The sequence below is a fragment of the Anolis sagrei genome, chromosome 5 (genome assembly GCF_037176765.1).
Source record: "Anolis sagrei isolate rAnoSag1 chromosome 5, rAnoSag1.mat, whole genome shotgun sequence".
NCBI classification, from domain to species: Eukaryota; Metazoa; Chordata; class Lepidosauria; order Squamata; family Dactyloidae; genus Anolis; species Anolis sagrei.
This window is the reverse complement of record NC_090025.1, coordinates 121,073,214-121,086,035: the sequence shown is the minus strand read 5'-3', so window position 1 is coordinate 121,086,035 and position 12,822 is coordinate 121,073,214. Positions and strand designations below refer to the sequence as shown.

Sequence of the window (12,822 nt, the reverse complement as noted above, 5' to 3'; positions counted from 1 at the left end):
ATTTTGGTTTGATCTGTGTCAAATTCAAAGACTTGTAATACATTTCCAGTATTCATGTTCCCCCCCCCCCACTGGAGAATAGCATGCTGGGTAGCCACAAAAAAGAATATTCAAAACATTTTAGGATTAACAACATGGAGGAAGAGCAGCCACTAAAGCTAATTTCCAAATTGATGTAATAATGATATCTTTTTAATTTTTTATTATTTTTAAACAATTTATTTTATTTATGGTACATAACAAAACAACAAATCATAACAGATATAGTCAGCCAACAATAATTTTGATATATACATGCCTATCTACCACCAGAAGTTGACCACAGAGTAACATTTCAGTGAACCATTTGGGATGACACTCAACTATTTTGCAATGGTGCTTGTTCTGCTCTAACTCTACTTTTGATTGGCTTCAGCAGGTATTAAAAGGGCTAGATAGTAACCACACAGATAAGGAAAGTAGTATAGATAAACTTGAGGATTTCTTTTGACTTATCATTTTAATTAGGTTCAGTTAATTAAATATTTAGAACTAATGCAAAAATTGAAACAAAGGTGCCTACTTTTCACTTCACATTTCCCAGTAATAATTCACAGATTTGATTATTCATGGATTAGTGTATACATAACTGAAAAAAATCTTTCTAGGAATTTAGGCATCCTCCAGCACAATTCCATGGTCAATGCCAATTGGAAGTTCACCCTAGAATGGCATTGGAGGCTCTAGAAATTGCTAGAGAGACCACTCCTCTGGGCATTTCTAGGTCCTCCAACACAATTCTGTGATCAACTTCCGATAGTTAAAAAAATGCATTATATTTTTTGGAAAATAGGCTTTGGATAAGTTATAGGGCTAACCTCCCGCCTTAGCAATTCCAAACTACATTACAAACTTTTAAATGTTAAATAAAGTGGCCCTTTTCATTTCACATTTGTCTGGTCTCTTTATTTCTGGAGTGGGTTAGCAAATTGTTACACTTCTGTGATTTTCAATGTCCTCCTTGTCAGCCTCAAAAGTTACATCCTAATTTAGTACAAATCCAAAGATTTCTGCCATCTTTTCAGAATATTGGTGCACAAAGTGTCAGATCAATATTACAATCAACTTCTACTTTGAAATGCAATTAAAAATCCAAAAGCATTATCAGACTAGTACCACTATCATCACCTCACGGCTATAGACTTTTATTGTTCCCAGGATAATTGGGCCTCTTTTATTCAAAACATTAAATAGTTCTGGTATCCAAGTAACATTCTCAGTTCAACTTGGACAAATCTTCACCAGTCACAGGTTGCCAAGTTGCATTAGCATCCAAATTACTGTGGTATTATTAGATAACCTTGTGCAATTATGATGCATGGCTGATCTTTCTGTGTATACAGATGTCAAAGGGACATATGAAATCAGCATATAGTTTATGTCTAGTTGTATTCAAACTAGGTGAAAAGGAAGAACAGCATTATCTGTGAGCTGATTAAGAGTATAAAAGTTAAACTTAGATTACTGTTTCACCTCTAAATGGTGATGGTTTTGAACATATTCATCCCTTCTGTAAGAGTATGAAAGAACAAAAGAACTACTAGTTGAGAACCTAACAATATCTAATTAGCTTCCCTTATAACTAGCTATTATATGATAGCTATGATTACTATTGAAAGCTCATTAGTTTTTCAGCCCTGGAATAAATTATCTAGTCTTTTAATCTGAACAAGAAAATGGAACATTCCCAAGATTTCAGCAACAAAATACCTGTCTCCTTATCCTCCCACTATCCCATCATGCATGTAACAAATCCATCAGATCTTTGTTTTATTTGGGTTAGATTTATATCCAGTGAAAGCAGTAACACATACTATAAATTCAGTATTTATAATCTTAAGAAGTCTTATATATTAAACAGGATGACATTTAAAGGCTGAGGTCTTCTACAGTACATTCAGAGTCTTTTGAGGAATTTAATGGACACCAATCCATAAAATGTCTCATGCTCACAGGAACTGTACTTATCCAGCTCAGCTCAGCTCAGCTCTGTTCTGCTCATGAATACACTAAGGCAGGGCATTTGGAAGAAAGCCATCCTTGTCTCATTGAACATAAGCATTTAAGCCCTAGTGCTTTAATTCAAAACAATTTGAACCATTGAAATCAATACAATTAAAATGGCTAAAATCCAAGTGTCAGCCATAAGTATTTCATGGATCACAGTCATAGCACATTACTGTAATTAGGTGTTACTCTGATTTTCTATATTTAGCCTACACTGTATTTTGCAGTCTTCCTTGTAGAGAAACTTAAAAAAAATGAACAAACCATTAAACAGTTTTCCGTAAGAGGCTTGTAAATTAGTTTACAATTAATAATTAATTTTAACCCCCATTTTCAGAATCAATATGCTAAGACAGGAAGGAAATCATTGAGGAAAAGTAGTATAAACTTTAATCTTGATTTTCTGAAATAAATAAATAGTATAGGAAAATCTAGCAAGATATTAATTAATGCTGTATATAAAAATCAAACCGCTGTAGAACAATACTTCCATTTAGGAGATTATTACATAACATTTAAATATTACAGTTTAAAATTATAGAATTTTATTTAGAAATATTTTATATACAAGCCATAGTTAGCATTGCAATTCATTGACCAATTACATATCATCTACTTTTCAACATATTGTCCAGCTAAGAATGTTAATGCGAATGTAGTTTTTACAATCTGAAGTAATTAAGACTGGCTATTTAAAATTAGTGCTTTTATTTTGCTGTGTTTATGAGTTAGTGTACAGGGTTAGTCAAAATGCATAGGCCAATAAGCCATTCAATTGAATGGCTTATTGGCCTATGCATTTTGACTAACCCTGTATTTTGCAATTTTGGTTGGCTCTGATGTTTCACAGCAAAAATCAAATGTAAAAACTGTTGGATGAATTGTTGATATTTATAGAAAGCTTTATTATTAGGTGTGTACAATTTAGTAAAAAACTTTGCCATTTTTAGTGCCTGGTTTTGCCCCCCCCCCCCCCCCATTCTGTTTTTATAGAACTTATTGAATTCAAGAAAGGTTTCTGTTTTCATGTCAGAAAGATTCATCCATTGGTGCCAATTGGGAAACTTTAGATGCTCATTTCTCTTGTCATTTTTAGGTCTATCAGCATGAAATCCACCTCACTTTTAGGCCACATTTTCTACTGCAAAGCTGCCAAATTTTATAATGTTTCACCAATCCACTATTTATTTATTTTTTTGGAAATTTGGAAAGTTTTTACCATAACATTTTTTTAAAAAAACCACAAGAGGTGGTTCTGGGAATTAAATTCCTAAGTGTATGCCACAAGAGAGGAGGAGAATGGATGGACACAATTAACCAGGGCTCTGATTAGCTGAGAAAGAACATGAGAAACACCCAGAGAGAGAAAAACCTCAATTCTCATCATGCCCCAAGAGGGAGTACAAGACTTGTGCCACACAAAGTGCTGCTGAGAAAGAGAATTCCCAGGTGGTGATGGGAGCTTCAGGAAGGGATGAAGGAAGAATGCAAAGGCAAAGTCTCAAATTTTCGTGATTAGAGAAGATTTAAATAAACAAGCTGTTAAAAAGGTTCCCATCCAGATCAAATATCCACATCACCCCTACAGTTTACTCCAATTGACTCTAAATATTCAGTTCTTAGCTGTGTTGCTTTAAATAAGAAAAGGGCGTTCTGTATGTTATTTTAGCATTCTGGCCGGCCAATAAAAATGTAGTTTTAATATACGGAACCCAATGTGTTTTTTAAATAATGTATGGCCCAATGTATTGGTTTCTCTCTTTCTTGTACAAGTTACAACTGAACAGTAAATGTGCAATATCTTCTACTTCTGAAACTCCACAGATACAGAATCGTTATCCTCTCTGGACTTGAAAGTTAAGCAGGGCCAGCCCCTGTTAGTACTTTGGTTGGAGACCGTCAGGTGCTGTAAGGTATATTTTGGAGAAAGGAATTGGCAAAAACACTTCTGAGTACTCCTTACCCTATTAAATTCATGAAGGTGCCATAAGACAAAAGACAAGTTGATTGCACACATGCACCACCTCCAGAAAGTCAACCATATGCAGAACATAACGACCAAATCAACTCTTGATCTGGTCCAGTTATTTGATCTAACACAATGGTGTCAATCACATTTCATCAAGGGCCACATCAACCTTATGATCGCCTTCAAAGGGCCATTGATTCAGTTGATAGAGAATCCATGGTTGCAGAGAGCTAAAAATATTTTTTGTACATAGTCGTTGGTATTACTTTGTTTTTACCCAGTTTGGGTCCAAAGATGTTACTGAATGACAACTCCTATAACTTTTGATTGTCCTCAGATGCAGACTTGAAGACTTTGAGACTCCTATAGAGAACATACTAATCCAAACAATGATTAAGATAATCCAAAAAATATACCTGCAAATGTGGAGGGTTCTATTTTTAACTATTTTAAAAGTTAAAATAGAATGAAATCCCAATTGTTTCTCTCTGAGGTTAGAGTTATTATTGTTGGTATCCTAGACACCAGAAGTTTTGCTCCATCTGTATAACATTTTCAGATAGATAGATAGATAGATAGATAGGGTACCCCCAATATATTTATTAAGTTAGCATTGCTCAATTTGATGTCCATTTATATGACATTTGAGAAGGTTCATTGCATTACACAAAAACACATTTATTTTATTTGAGAAAAAATTACATCTAGGTAAACCTGATGAAAAAACTGGTCTAGTTTGTTCATAACTTAAGTTGTACCTCAATAGTAGATAACAGGGCCTTGTCATCAGCATAGAGCAGTATATGAATTTCTTCATTTCCAACAGAATGACAGAAGTAGGCTAGTGAACTTACATTGGAAGGTAAATTATCCACATAAAAATAAGTAGAAAAGAGGCCAATATGCCATTCTGCATAACACCTCTTTTGTTACTGATTTACTAGACAGACCTGTCTTCACTTTCAAATTTTTTGTGAATGAAGTTTCTGCATCAAAACTACCTGACCTATATTAGTGCATACCAATTTTCCCCAAAACTGTCTCTGTTAAATTAAATTCTGAAGTAAAATCCACAAGGACTAACCTTCAATCAACCATTTCAGACTTTTGTGAATCAAATGAGTGAGCACAAGACATTTATCAGTTGTCTTTCTGTCATACCAAAATTCAGCCGGTTTTTCTGCAATAATGTCACATTCCTCTGGCCAGGTTTGAAGCGCGTTCAACAGAAACCTATTGCAGACTTTTGGCACTGTGTCAGAAATCTAACTGATCGGTTTTAGTATCACATCTATCAACTTTTTATGGCAGGGAATGATAATATTAGGCTACCACCAAGTAGGACTAATTTCTATCAAATCAGCCAGAATAGGGGCCAACCAGAAGGAAGCAAATTAAAACCTTCCTAGAGAAAATATGACCTCCTCTGAGGCTTTACTAATATATATGTTGAGATGATAATGTGGACTAATAAAGAAGTTTAATGGTGGAAAAATGTACATGGCTGATTTTTGTGCAAAACAAATCCTAAACTCTAAAAATTCCAGGATTCAACTCATCAGGGTTTCTTGACATTAAAAAAAAACCCAAAACATGTTTTTCAACAATTTCTTGAACATTGTTGAATATTCTTTCACTTTCTAATTTTCAGCTTAAAGGACTTAGAATAGACAATTACAGTACACAAAATTTACACTATGTATAAATCAGCTGACATTTCTTTTTTTAAAAAAAAATACTACTATATTTCAAAATTAATAAACCTATTAGGGTTTTTTAACTTAATACATCCTTCAACAGAAACTATTGGGGGAAGGATTAAAATGCCATGGAAAAATATGGTGAAACAAACTGAAAGAATGAGTAGATTTGACAGTACCATCAAGAGGCAAGGCAGAACACAAAAATAGAATGGATGTAATGTTTTATATTTAGCATGGTAGGTCCACAATGAAATCCCCTTTGTGCTGTCTTCTTTGATAGTCAGTAGGGAAGTCAAATTCTGTTGCAATAGCAGCAACGTTTTTGCATTTTCCCCTTTTAATAGGCTCAAAGTATGAGTCATTTTTCAAAAGAAATCTGAAATTATCTCTCTCTTTTTTACAGTGGAACCCATTTTCAGTTGTTTTCCTTCACAAAGCCTAAATCAAAACATGCCATTTAATGCCATCTATTTATAACAAGAGTCCTATTTTTTTAATTGCAATGTGAATGTAAGTCTTCATCAGCAGGCTTACACTGCTGACTGCACCACTGGTGTCTCATTGGAACAGAGCGGCTCATTTGGGACATAAAAAATGATTTCAAAGTGAAATATTTTCATCCTGCCTCTACATCAGCATTTTTGCAAGCTGCAGGCAACACACTGCATCTGCAGTGAATCATACAGAATGGCAGTTTTAATGAGGGAAAGGACAGCAGAAATATAAAACATAATACAACCGCTCCCTTCTTATATCACCATTCCCATTTCCCCTTCCCCACCACATTAACTTTTATGCAAAAGTGGTCACACTGGATATGATTAAAATTAAGATGCAGAGTATTATTTCAACAGTTCCACTCAGGCAGGCTGTGAATATGCAACTCTTGATGCTCAAAGGAAATAGCAAAAACGTCCCTGGGAAACATCATACCACTCAACACACAAGTACTGCAATGCAGGTCAACTGTTTCCCACACTATAATAAACCCAATTCAAAGTCTTTTGATTCTGGTACAGAAAACCTAGAGCAATGTTTCAATAGACCATCTGGATATCATGACTTGTCTATTGGTATGGAACTGACATATAACCAACCTGCCCATATGGATCCATCAAAAAATAGCTTGACATTTCTAAACCTCATCATCCAACTGACACAAAATAAAGGCTTTACCACCAGAAAACAATGTGAGTCAATGGCTTGTTCACAGCATACCGCCTTCAGATGATAACATTTGCAAAAAATTCAAGCATTATCCCTGTGTCAACACACTCACTTGGCTGCTGCACATATAAATTTCTGATAAGACACTTTTGCAATGTGAACAAATAAAGCACATGATAACTTTTTTGTGTGTTGGTTAGATATTCAGTTAAATGATCTTTCCATTCTTACCATCAACACAGGCGGGCCTTGCTCTCGTTGTACCGGCAATCTGTCCTTTTTTACATGCACAACGAGCTGTTTGTCGAGCTATAGTTCTTCGAGGTTGACTGCTATCTCTGTCCAATGTAACAATTTCACATGTACCTGCAGCCAATTGACCTGGGAAAAGAACCAGCAAGAGGTACCATCATCACTGAATGCACAGCAAGCAATCTGTTACAGCCATAAAGAGTCATGACCCAATGTCATAGCAGAAGTGCCACAAGAAATGGAAAGTCAGCTGGTGGATATAAGAAAAAAACAGAGGTGACATGCATTTTTCTCCCTTGTGTCAGGCATGTGAAAATGTTGAGAACTCGTCCTGTCAGGAAACTGCAATTTTCTATAAACGGCTTCACGAAACAAGTTACTTTGTTGAAAGAACAACCTATATTTTTCATGATCAAATTACGCAAAGAGATATGGAAGTAGAAAACCAGGAGGGAAAAAAAGGTAGATTTAAAAATGTCTTCTCCCTTCTCAAAGGACCTAAGAATTACAGTTATTGACAATGGAATATAGTTGAGAAATAATAAATTGCAGAGGATTCAGTTCTCTAATCATTGTGCTGCGTCAGTTCATATTACATAGCAAAGTATGCTGATACTGGCTTCAACAGTTTCTATTAAAATGGTTTATGATAGTATCATATCCATCCTCAAATATATTTTTTATGTTTTCTTCTTTATTTCTTTTAAAATATTGGATAAATGAAGTAATGTAATCATACCCCTGAAACATCTTTTAGGGAAAGTTTAGAGAAAAAATAATAATTCAATAATTGTGGGGGGAAAGAATGAAAGGCAGGCAGCTGCAGACAAAGTAACTCTCAAGGCCTGGTGCATCTGAAATGTGCCCGGCTTTGAAATTGTGTCAGCTTGCCCACTCCTCCCAAAATGTGTTTATGAAGCATGTGCATCACTGTGAACTGCCCTAAGACTCCTTTGGGGTTGAGAAGGGTGGTAGAGTAATATCACAATAAATAAATAAATAAATAAATAAATATAATTGAGACTGGTTCGCATAAATAGTCCTGCATGAAAAGAGGAAAAGATGGATAAACCTCATGTTATTTGAATGCCTATAAATGAAGCACATATTCCCTATATGCTTCATTTAAATCCCTTCACAAGAAGGGAAGAATAATTGCTCCAAATTATACAGAAAGGGAATAATAATACTGGTAATTTTTTTTAAAAAAAAAATACAGCAACAGTCTACAGCTCAGGAGGAAAGTGGTAGTCATAAGTTTCAGGTAACATTAAAGTTCACTACTTCTGAGATTGCAGTGGATTACCATATTTGGGCTTTTGTAAAATGAGAACTAGCTTTCCATGAGAAATAACCAAGTAAACAGCATACAGGGAGTATGATTGGTTACACAGCATCTTCACAAAACTTCAGAGAGGATGGACTGCCCTCTATGCTCCACTGTATTTTTAAATACTTGCATTATAAATGGATTACCCAAGAAGAAAGGGCCAAACATTCTTCCAGTGGAACATCTACCCAAGCATACTGTACATTTCCACCTTTTAAAGAGGGACAACAGCATACTGGTCTCTGCAGGTCAAATTTAGTAGTTAATTATATTTAGCTTAATCTGGGTCATATGACAGTATATAAAATATATAATAAATAATCAAATAAATAAAAATAGTTTTTCCTCTTAATTTTAGAATAGAGCAATCTAATCCAAGATATTGCTTGCACATGCTCTAATTGGCATTTTAGCTAAGCCTTGATAAAACATGCTGTTCAAACACAACTTTGAAAACCATGGAGTGTTTTTTGAAGAAAAGGTTCCAGCAAACCTTTAGACACAGGGGCCACATTGCATTTTAAAATTTGACAAATGGGCTGGCCAGTGGCAGATAGATCCTCGCTCCTCCCTTCCCCACTTGCCCCTTGCCCCCAGCTCTGCCCCTTCAAGCTAAAGCTGATGTTTGGGATCCCACAGCCAACGCTCCTGGTCCTCAGCTGCCTCCCCCAGTATAAGGCTCCCAGGCCACCTCCAACTTGCAGAGTGCTACAGAAGACACCAAAGGCCTGAAGGGGAGCAGTGAGGTCCTCCACTCCCCTTCTCATTGCCATCCTTGGGGGCCCCAGCCCCACACCCTCTTTTCTACTCTGTATTGTGCCTCAAGGATCTGACAGCTGTATTCCTATTTCCTCTGAAGGGTCTTGCCTGAGGTTTAGGGAACCCCACCAGCCTTTCTTTGACAGACTGACTCCCGATTAGCAGCCTTGGGAAAATGATGTTGAGGGATCTGCAGGGACAGCAAATCCACTACATGGGCAGGCAAGTGTGTCTATGTCAGCTCTTCCCCTCCCAGCCCCTTTCTGCAGCTGTATATAGTTGGTTATTGGGCGGGAAACTTATTTTTGAAATTAGATTGTCTCTTAACACATTTCTATTAATAACTGTGTGTGTGTGTGTGTGTGTGTGTGCAGCAAGGCTTCTCAGACTGTGAGCTTCAGGGAGACTCCACGCCAGTGGCAGTGCAGCTCCTCAGGCCACAAGCTTCATAGTCAGAGGGGGGGGGGGCTGACTGTGCTTTGCAGAGCCCTAAGGAGGCTGATCTAAATGATTGGCTTGGCAGGAAGGAAAGAATCATCATAACATGAAAAATTCTTAAACTGAGGTTCAATATTTTATGGTGGCCCCTAATATATAAAAATGCTGTTAGAGACAGTAGTGAAAATAAGTTATTGTGATGAGATGGACAGGAGTTTGATGAATTACCAATTATTTATTTCTAAACAGTTTTTTTCTCCTTGAATAGTTAGAGGAGCTAGGTGTAATTCAAGGAAATGGGCATTGAGTGAAATCAAACCAAAATTGAATTTAACAACTGGAAACATCTGGGCAAGTGGCCTTTTGCTGGAAGAAAGTCTGAGGATATTTTTTTTAATAATAATAATAATAATAATAATAATAATAATAATAATAATAATAACAAAACAGAAAAAATCGATCAATTATACATGGAATGATGGGTTTGAATACTACAGTGGGGAACAGTGGGGCAAATTACTTTCCAAACAAGCTGGTCAATATCAGCCCTGATGTAAGAAATGCAGTCTATGAAAGACACTGATGCACATGACATAAATTAAAATGTCTCTTTTCTGAATTATTTTAGTAAAAATACCATAGCCACACCTTCTCGATTATCTAGTTTTATTCCTCTTCCTAATTAAGTAATAGAACATTATATCTGTTTTGTTCAGTATCTAAATTCAACTCAAAACTGAAAAAAATAAGCAAGATGGGAAAACAAGCTAAAGCTGACACAAAACTACAATTTGTTGTATTTTGAAGTGTCAGAGAGGATTAACATTGTTCAGAACTATTGGTACTTGTTCCCAAAATAGGTAAATAGCTCAGATCAATTTATTCAAAAGCTGGAAGTTAAAAGGATCTGAAGAGTTCACATAGAAACTATCTTTGGTGCATCTACTACCACTAAATAAAGGAATCATCTAAAAGAGACATTTCATTTGATATGATTATAGAATGAGCAGGAAGATTATAAATTTTACTTCCTGTCTCTCCATTGGAAAGAGGCAAAGCAAGAACAATAAGTGGAGCTACAAATTATTCTGGAGGATGTATGTTCCTAAACCTGCATGTGTGATGGTGATTTAAATTTAAAGTGTATGAGGATAGCAATGTATATTTATGTTACGATGTAATTTTCTGCTGATTCTTCCCCAGAAACCTCCTCTAGAAAGCCAGCCTTCCTTTTTTTTTTTAAATATTAAAGCCTGTCTATAAAATGTGATGGGAAAACATTTTTGAAAACCAGGTAGTGGGGGTTAGGAACAAAAGAAATCAATAAATGCATTGTTCTTGTTCAGTTCTTCCTGTAAATGCTACTTATTCTCAATATTACAAGTCAAACTTTATCAATCCTGGGGCACAAAATCACTCTCTGTTTCCCGTTCTTTAAAAATTGAAGGTTTCTATGGATAACCTTCTGGCTTGGAGCTATCCAGGAGCATTGCTCACCCTGACATTTTGAAGTATAAAGTCCCTGGCAAGCACATATGAACTGAGGATTTCCCCCCCCCCCCCTGGAAATCCCAATCAGAGATCTTTGATTCACTTAGTAGTAGGATAAAAGCCAGAAAGTGTGTGCATAGAATATCAGCAGGCACGGATCAAAGTTCAGACTCAGCTTAAGGAACATGACAGACTTCATTGAAAGGTATGCAATTATTCTAAACAACACATATTTTTGACAATTAATATTGCTTCCCCCAATATGGATATCATTTTTTATCAGTAGCATGTTTATCTAAATGATACATAATTTGTAATTGTGTCATAAAAGGTGATTCCAAATGTCACACAAGTACTTAAGCCACACATGTGAAACTCAAGGCCCATGGTCTAAATCTGGCTCGCCACATCATTTTATGTAGCGTACAAGGCTTTCAATGCCAACATACCATAGTTACATTTATAGAGTCTTACAATTACTAATAGCTATTTGAAGGCATTCTTAAGGCTGATGTGATCCTCAGTGAAAATGTGCGACACCCCTGAACCATTAGATCTGAGATATTATAACCAAATAATAAGTATAAACCAGTACAATCTGGAAATCTTTCATAATGAAAAATATCACAGGAGAATGAAACATTGTTTCTTCTAGGCTCCTATACTAACCGAAGACTCAATTTATGTTCTAAGATATCTCTGTACAAATGCTATATATGTTCTGTATTCATCTAGAAATGTGGTTCACTAACTTCCACGTACAACCTTATTTTATACTCTCACACAATAATTCTTCCAATGTGCCATCATCTAAATGCCTAGCAACGGAGGCTCTTTTTATAACTCAACATGATAAAGGTTCATTTCATTAATTTCCTTCCTCCAACAACTTTTACCTGCAGATACCCCATCTGCTATAAAGAACTAAATCCCAGTAGCTAAAGTATTCAGGATTTTTAAACACCGAATCCCCAATGAAAATCTGACAAGGCTATTAATGTTATAAATATGCAAATACCCAGTGTACTCTAAGTGGTAAACATTGCCAAATAATACTTTTAATTGCCCACAAATTCCTTCATTCAGGTTTTCAACATGTAAAAATGATCCAAATCTTTGCAATGTGAAAGTAAAAAAAAAATCTGAATTAGCTCTTATAAGGTATTGGATCACACTATTCATAAAAAGGGGGTTCCATATTAAGATTTGTAGTAGTTCTCAAAAGGATTAGAGAGCAGAGTCAGGATGAATCTCTATTCTATAGCCAGATTGCTAGGGGCTTTGAACCATTTGTATTCAAGTGCTTTACTTGTGACCCTCCTGAAGTACAGAAATCTTGCTGAATCCTACCACAGAGAAGATGGAATTCAATCCACAGATTTATAGATGTATGTGGACAATATTAAAGAAACTACATTGAGGAATTATATTCATCAATGCAGGAAATTATAATGACTTAAACATAAACATAATCCCGCCTGCTTCACAGGTGCGGCTGGCGGGGACGAGAGACAGGGCCTTTTCTGTGGTGGCCCCTCGGCTTTGGAACGCCCTTCCCATGGAGGTAAGATCAGCCCCCTCGCTGATGGTGTTTCAAAAAAGATTGAAGACCTGGATGTTCGAACAGGCATTCGGTTAATTCGGTACAATGAACTGATGACTAAAGG

At 35.9% G+C, this 12,822-nt stretch overlaps 1 protein-coding gene across 9 annotated transcripts in view; it reads right to left on the bottom strand.

Moving 5' to 3' along the window:
* Positions 1-12,822, bottom strand: part of TAFA5 (TAFA chemokine like family member 5) — a 382,319-nt gene that overhangs the window by 153,013 nt on the left and 216,484 nt on the right. For 8 of the 9 annotated variants that reach the window (XR_009631606.2, XM_060777804.2, XM_060777805.2 and 5 more), the window contains exon 2: positions 7,117-7,266. The exons of the other annotated variant lie outside the window; for it this stretch is intronic. Coding sequence is in view for 7 of the 8 variants with exons in the window: in XM_060777804.2 (XP_060633787.1) it covers positions 7,117-7,266 (150 nt within the window). In the remaining variant the exon portion in view is untranslated. The remainder of the gene's footprint in view (positions 1-7,116; positions 7,267-12,822) is intronic. 9 annotated transcript variants of the gene reach the window in all.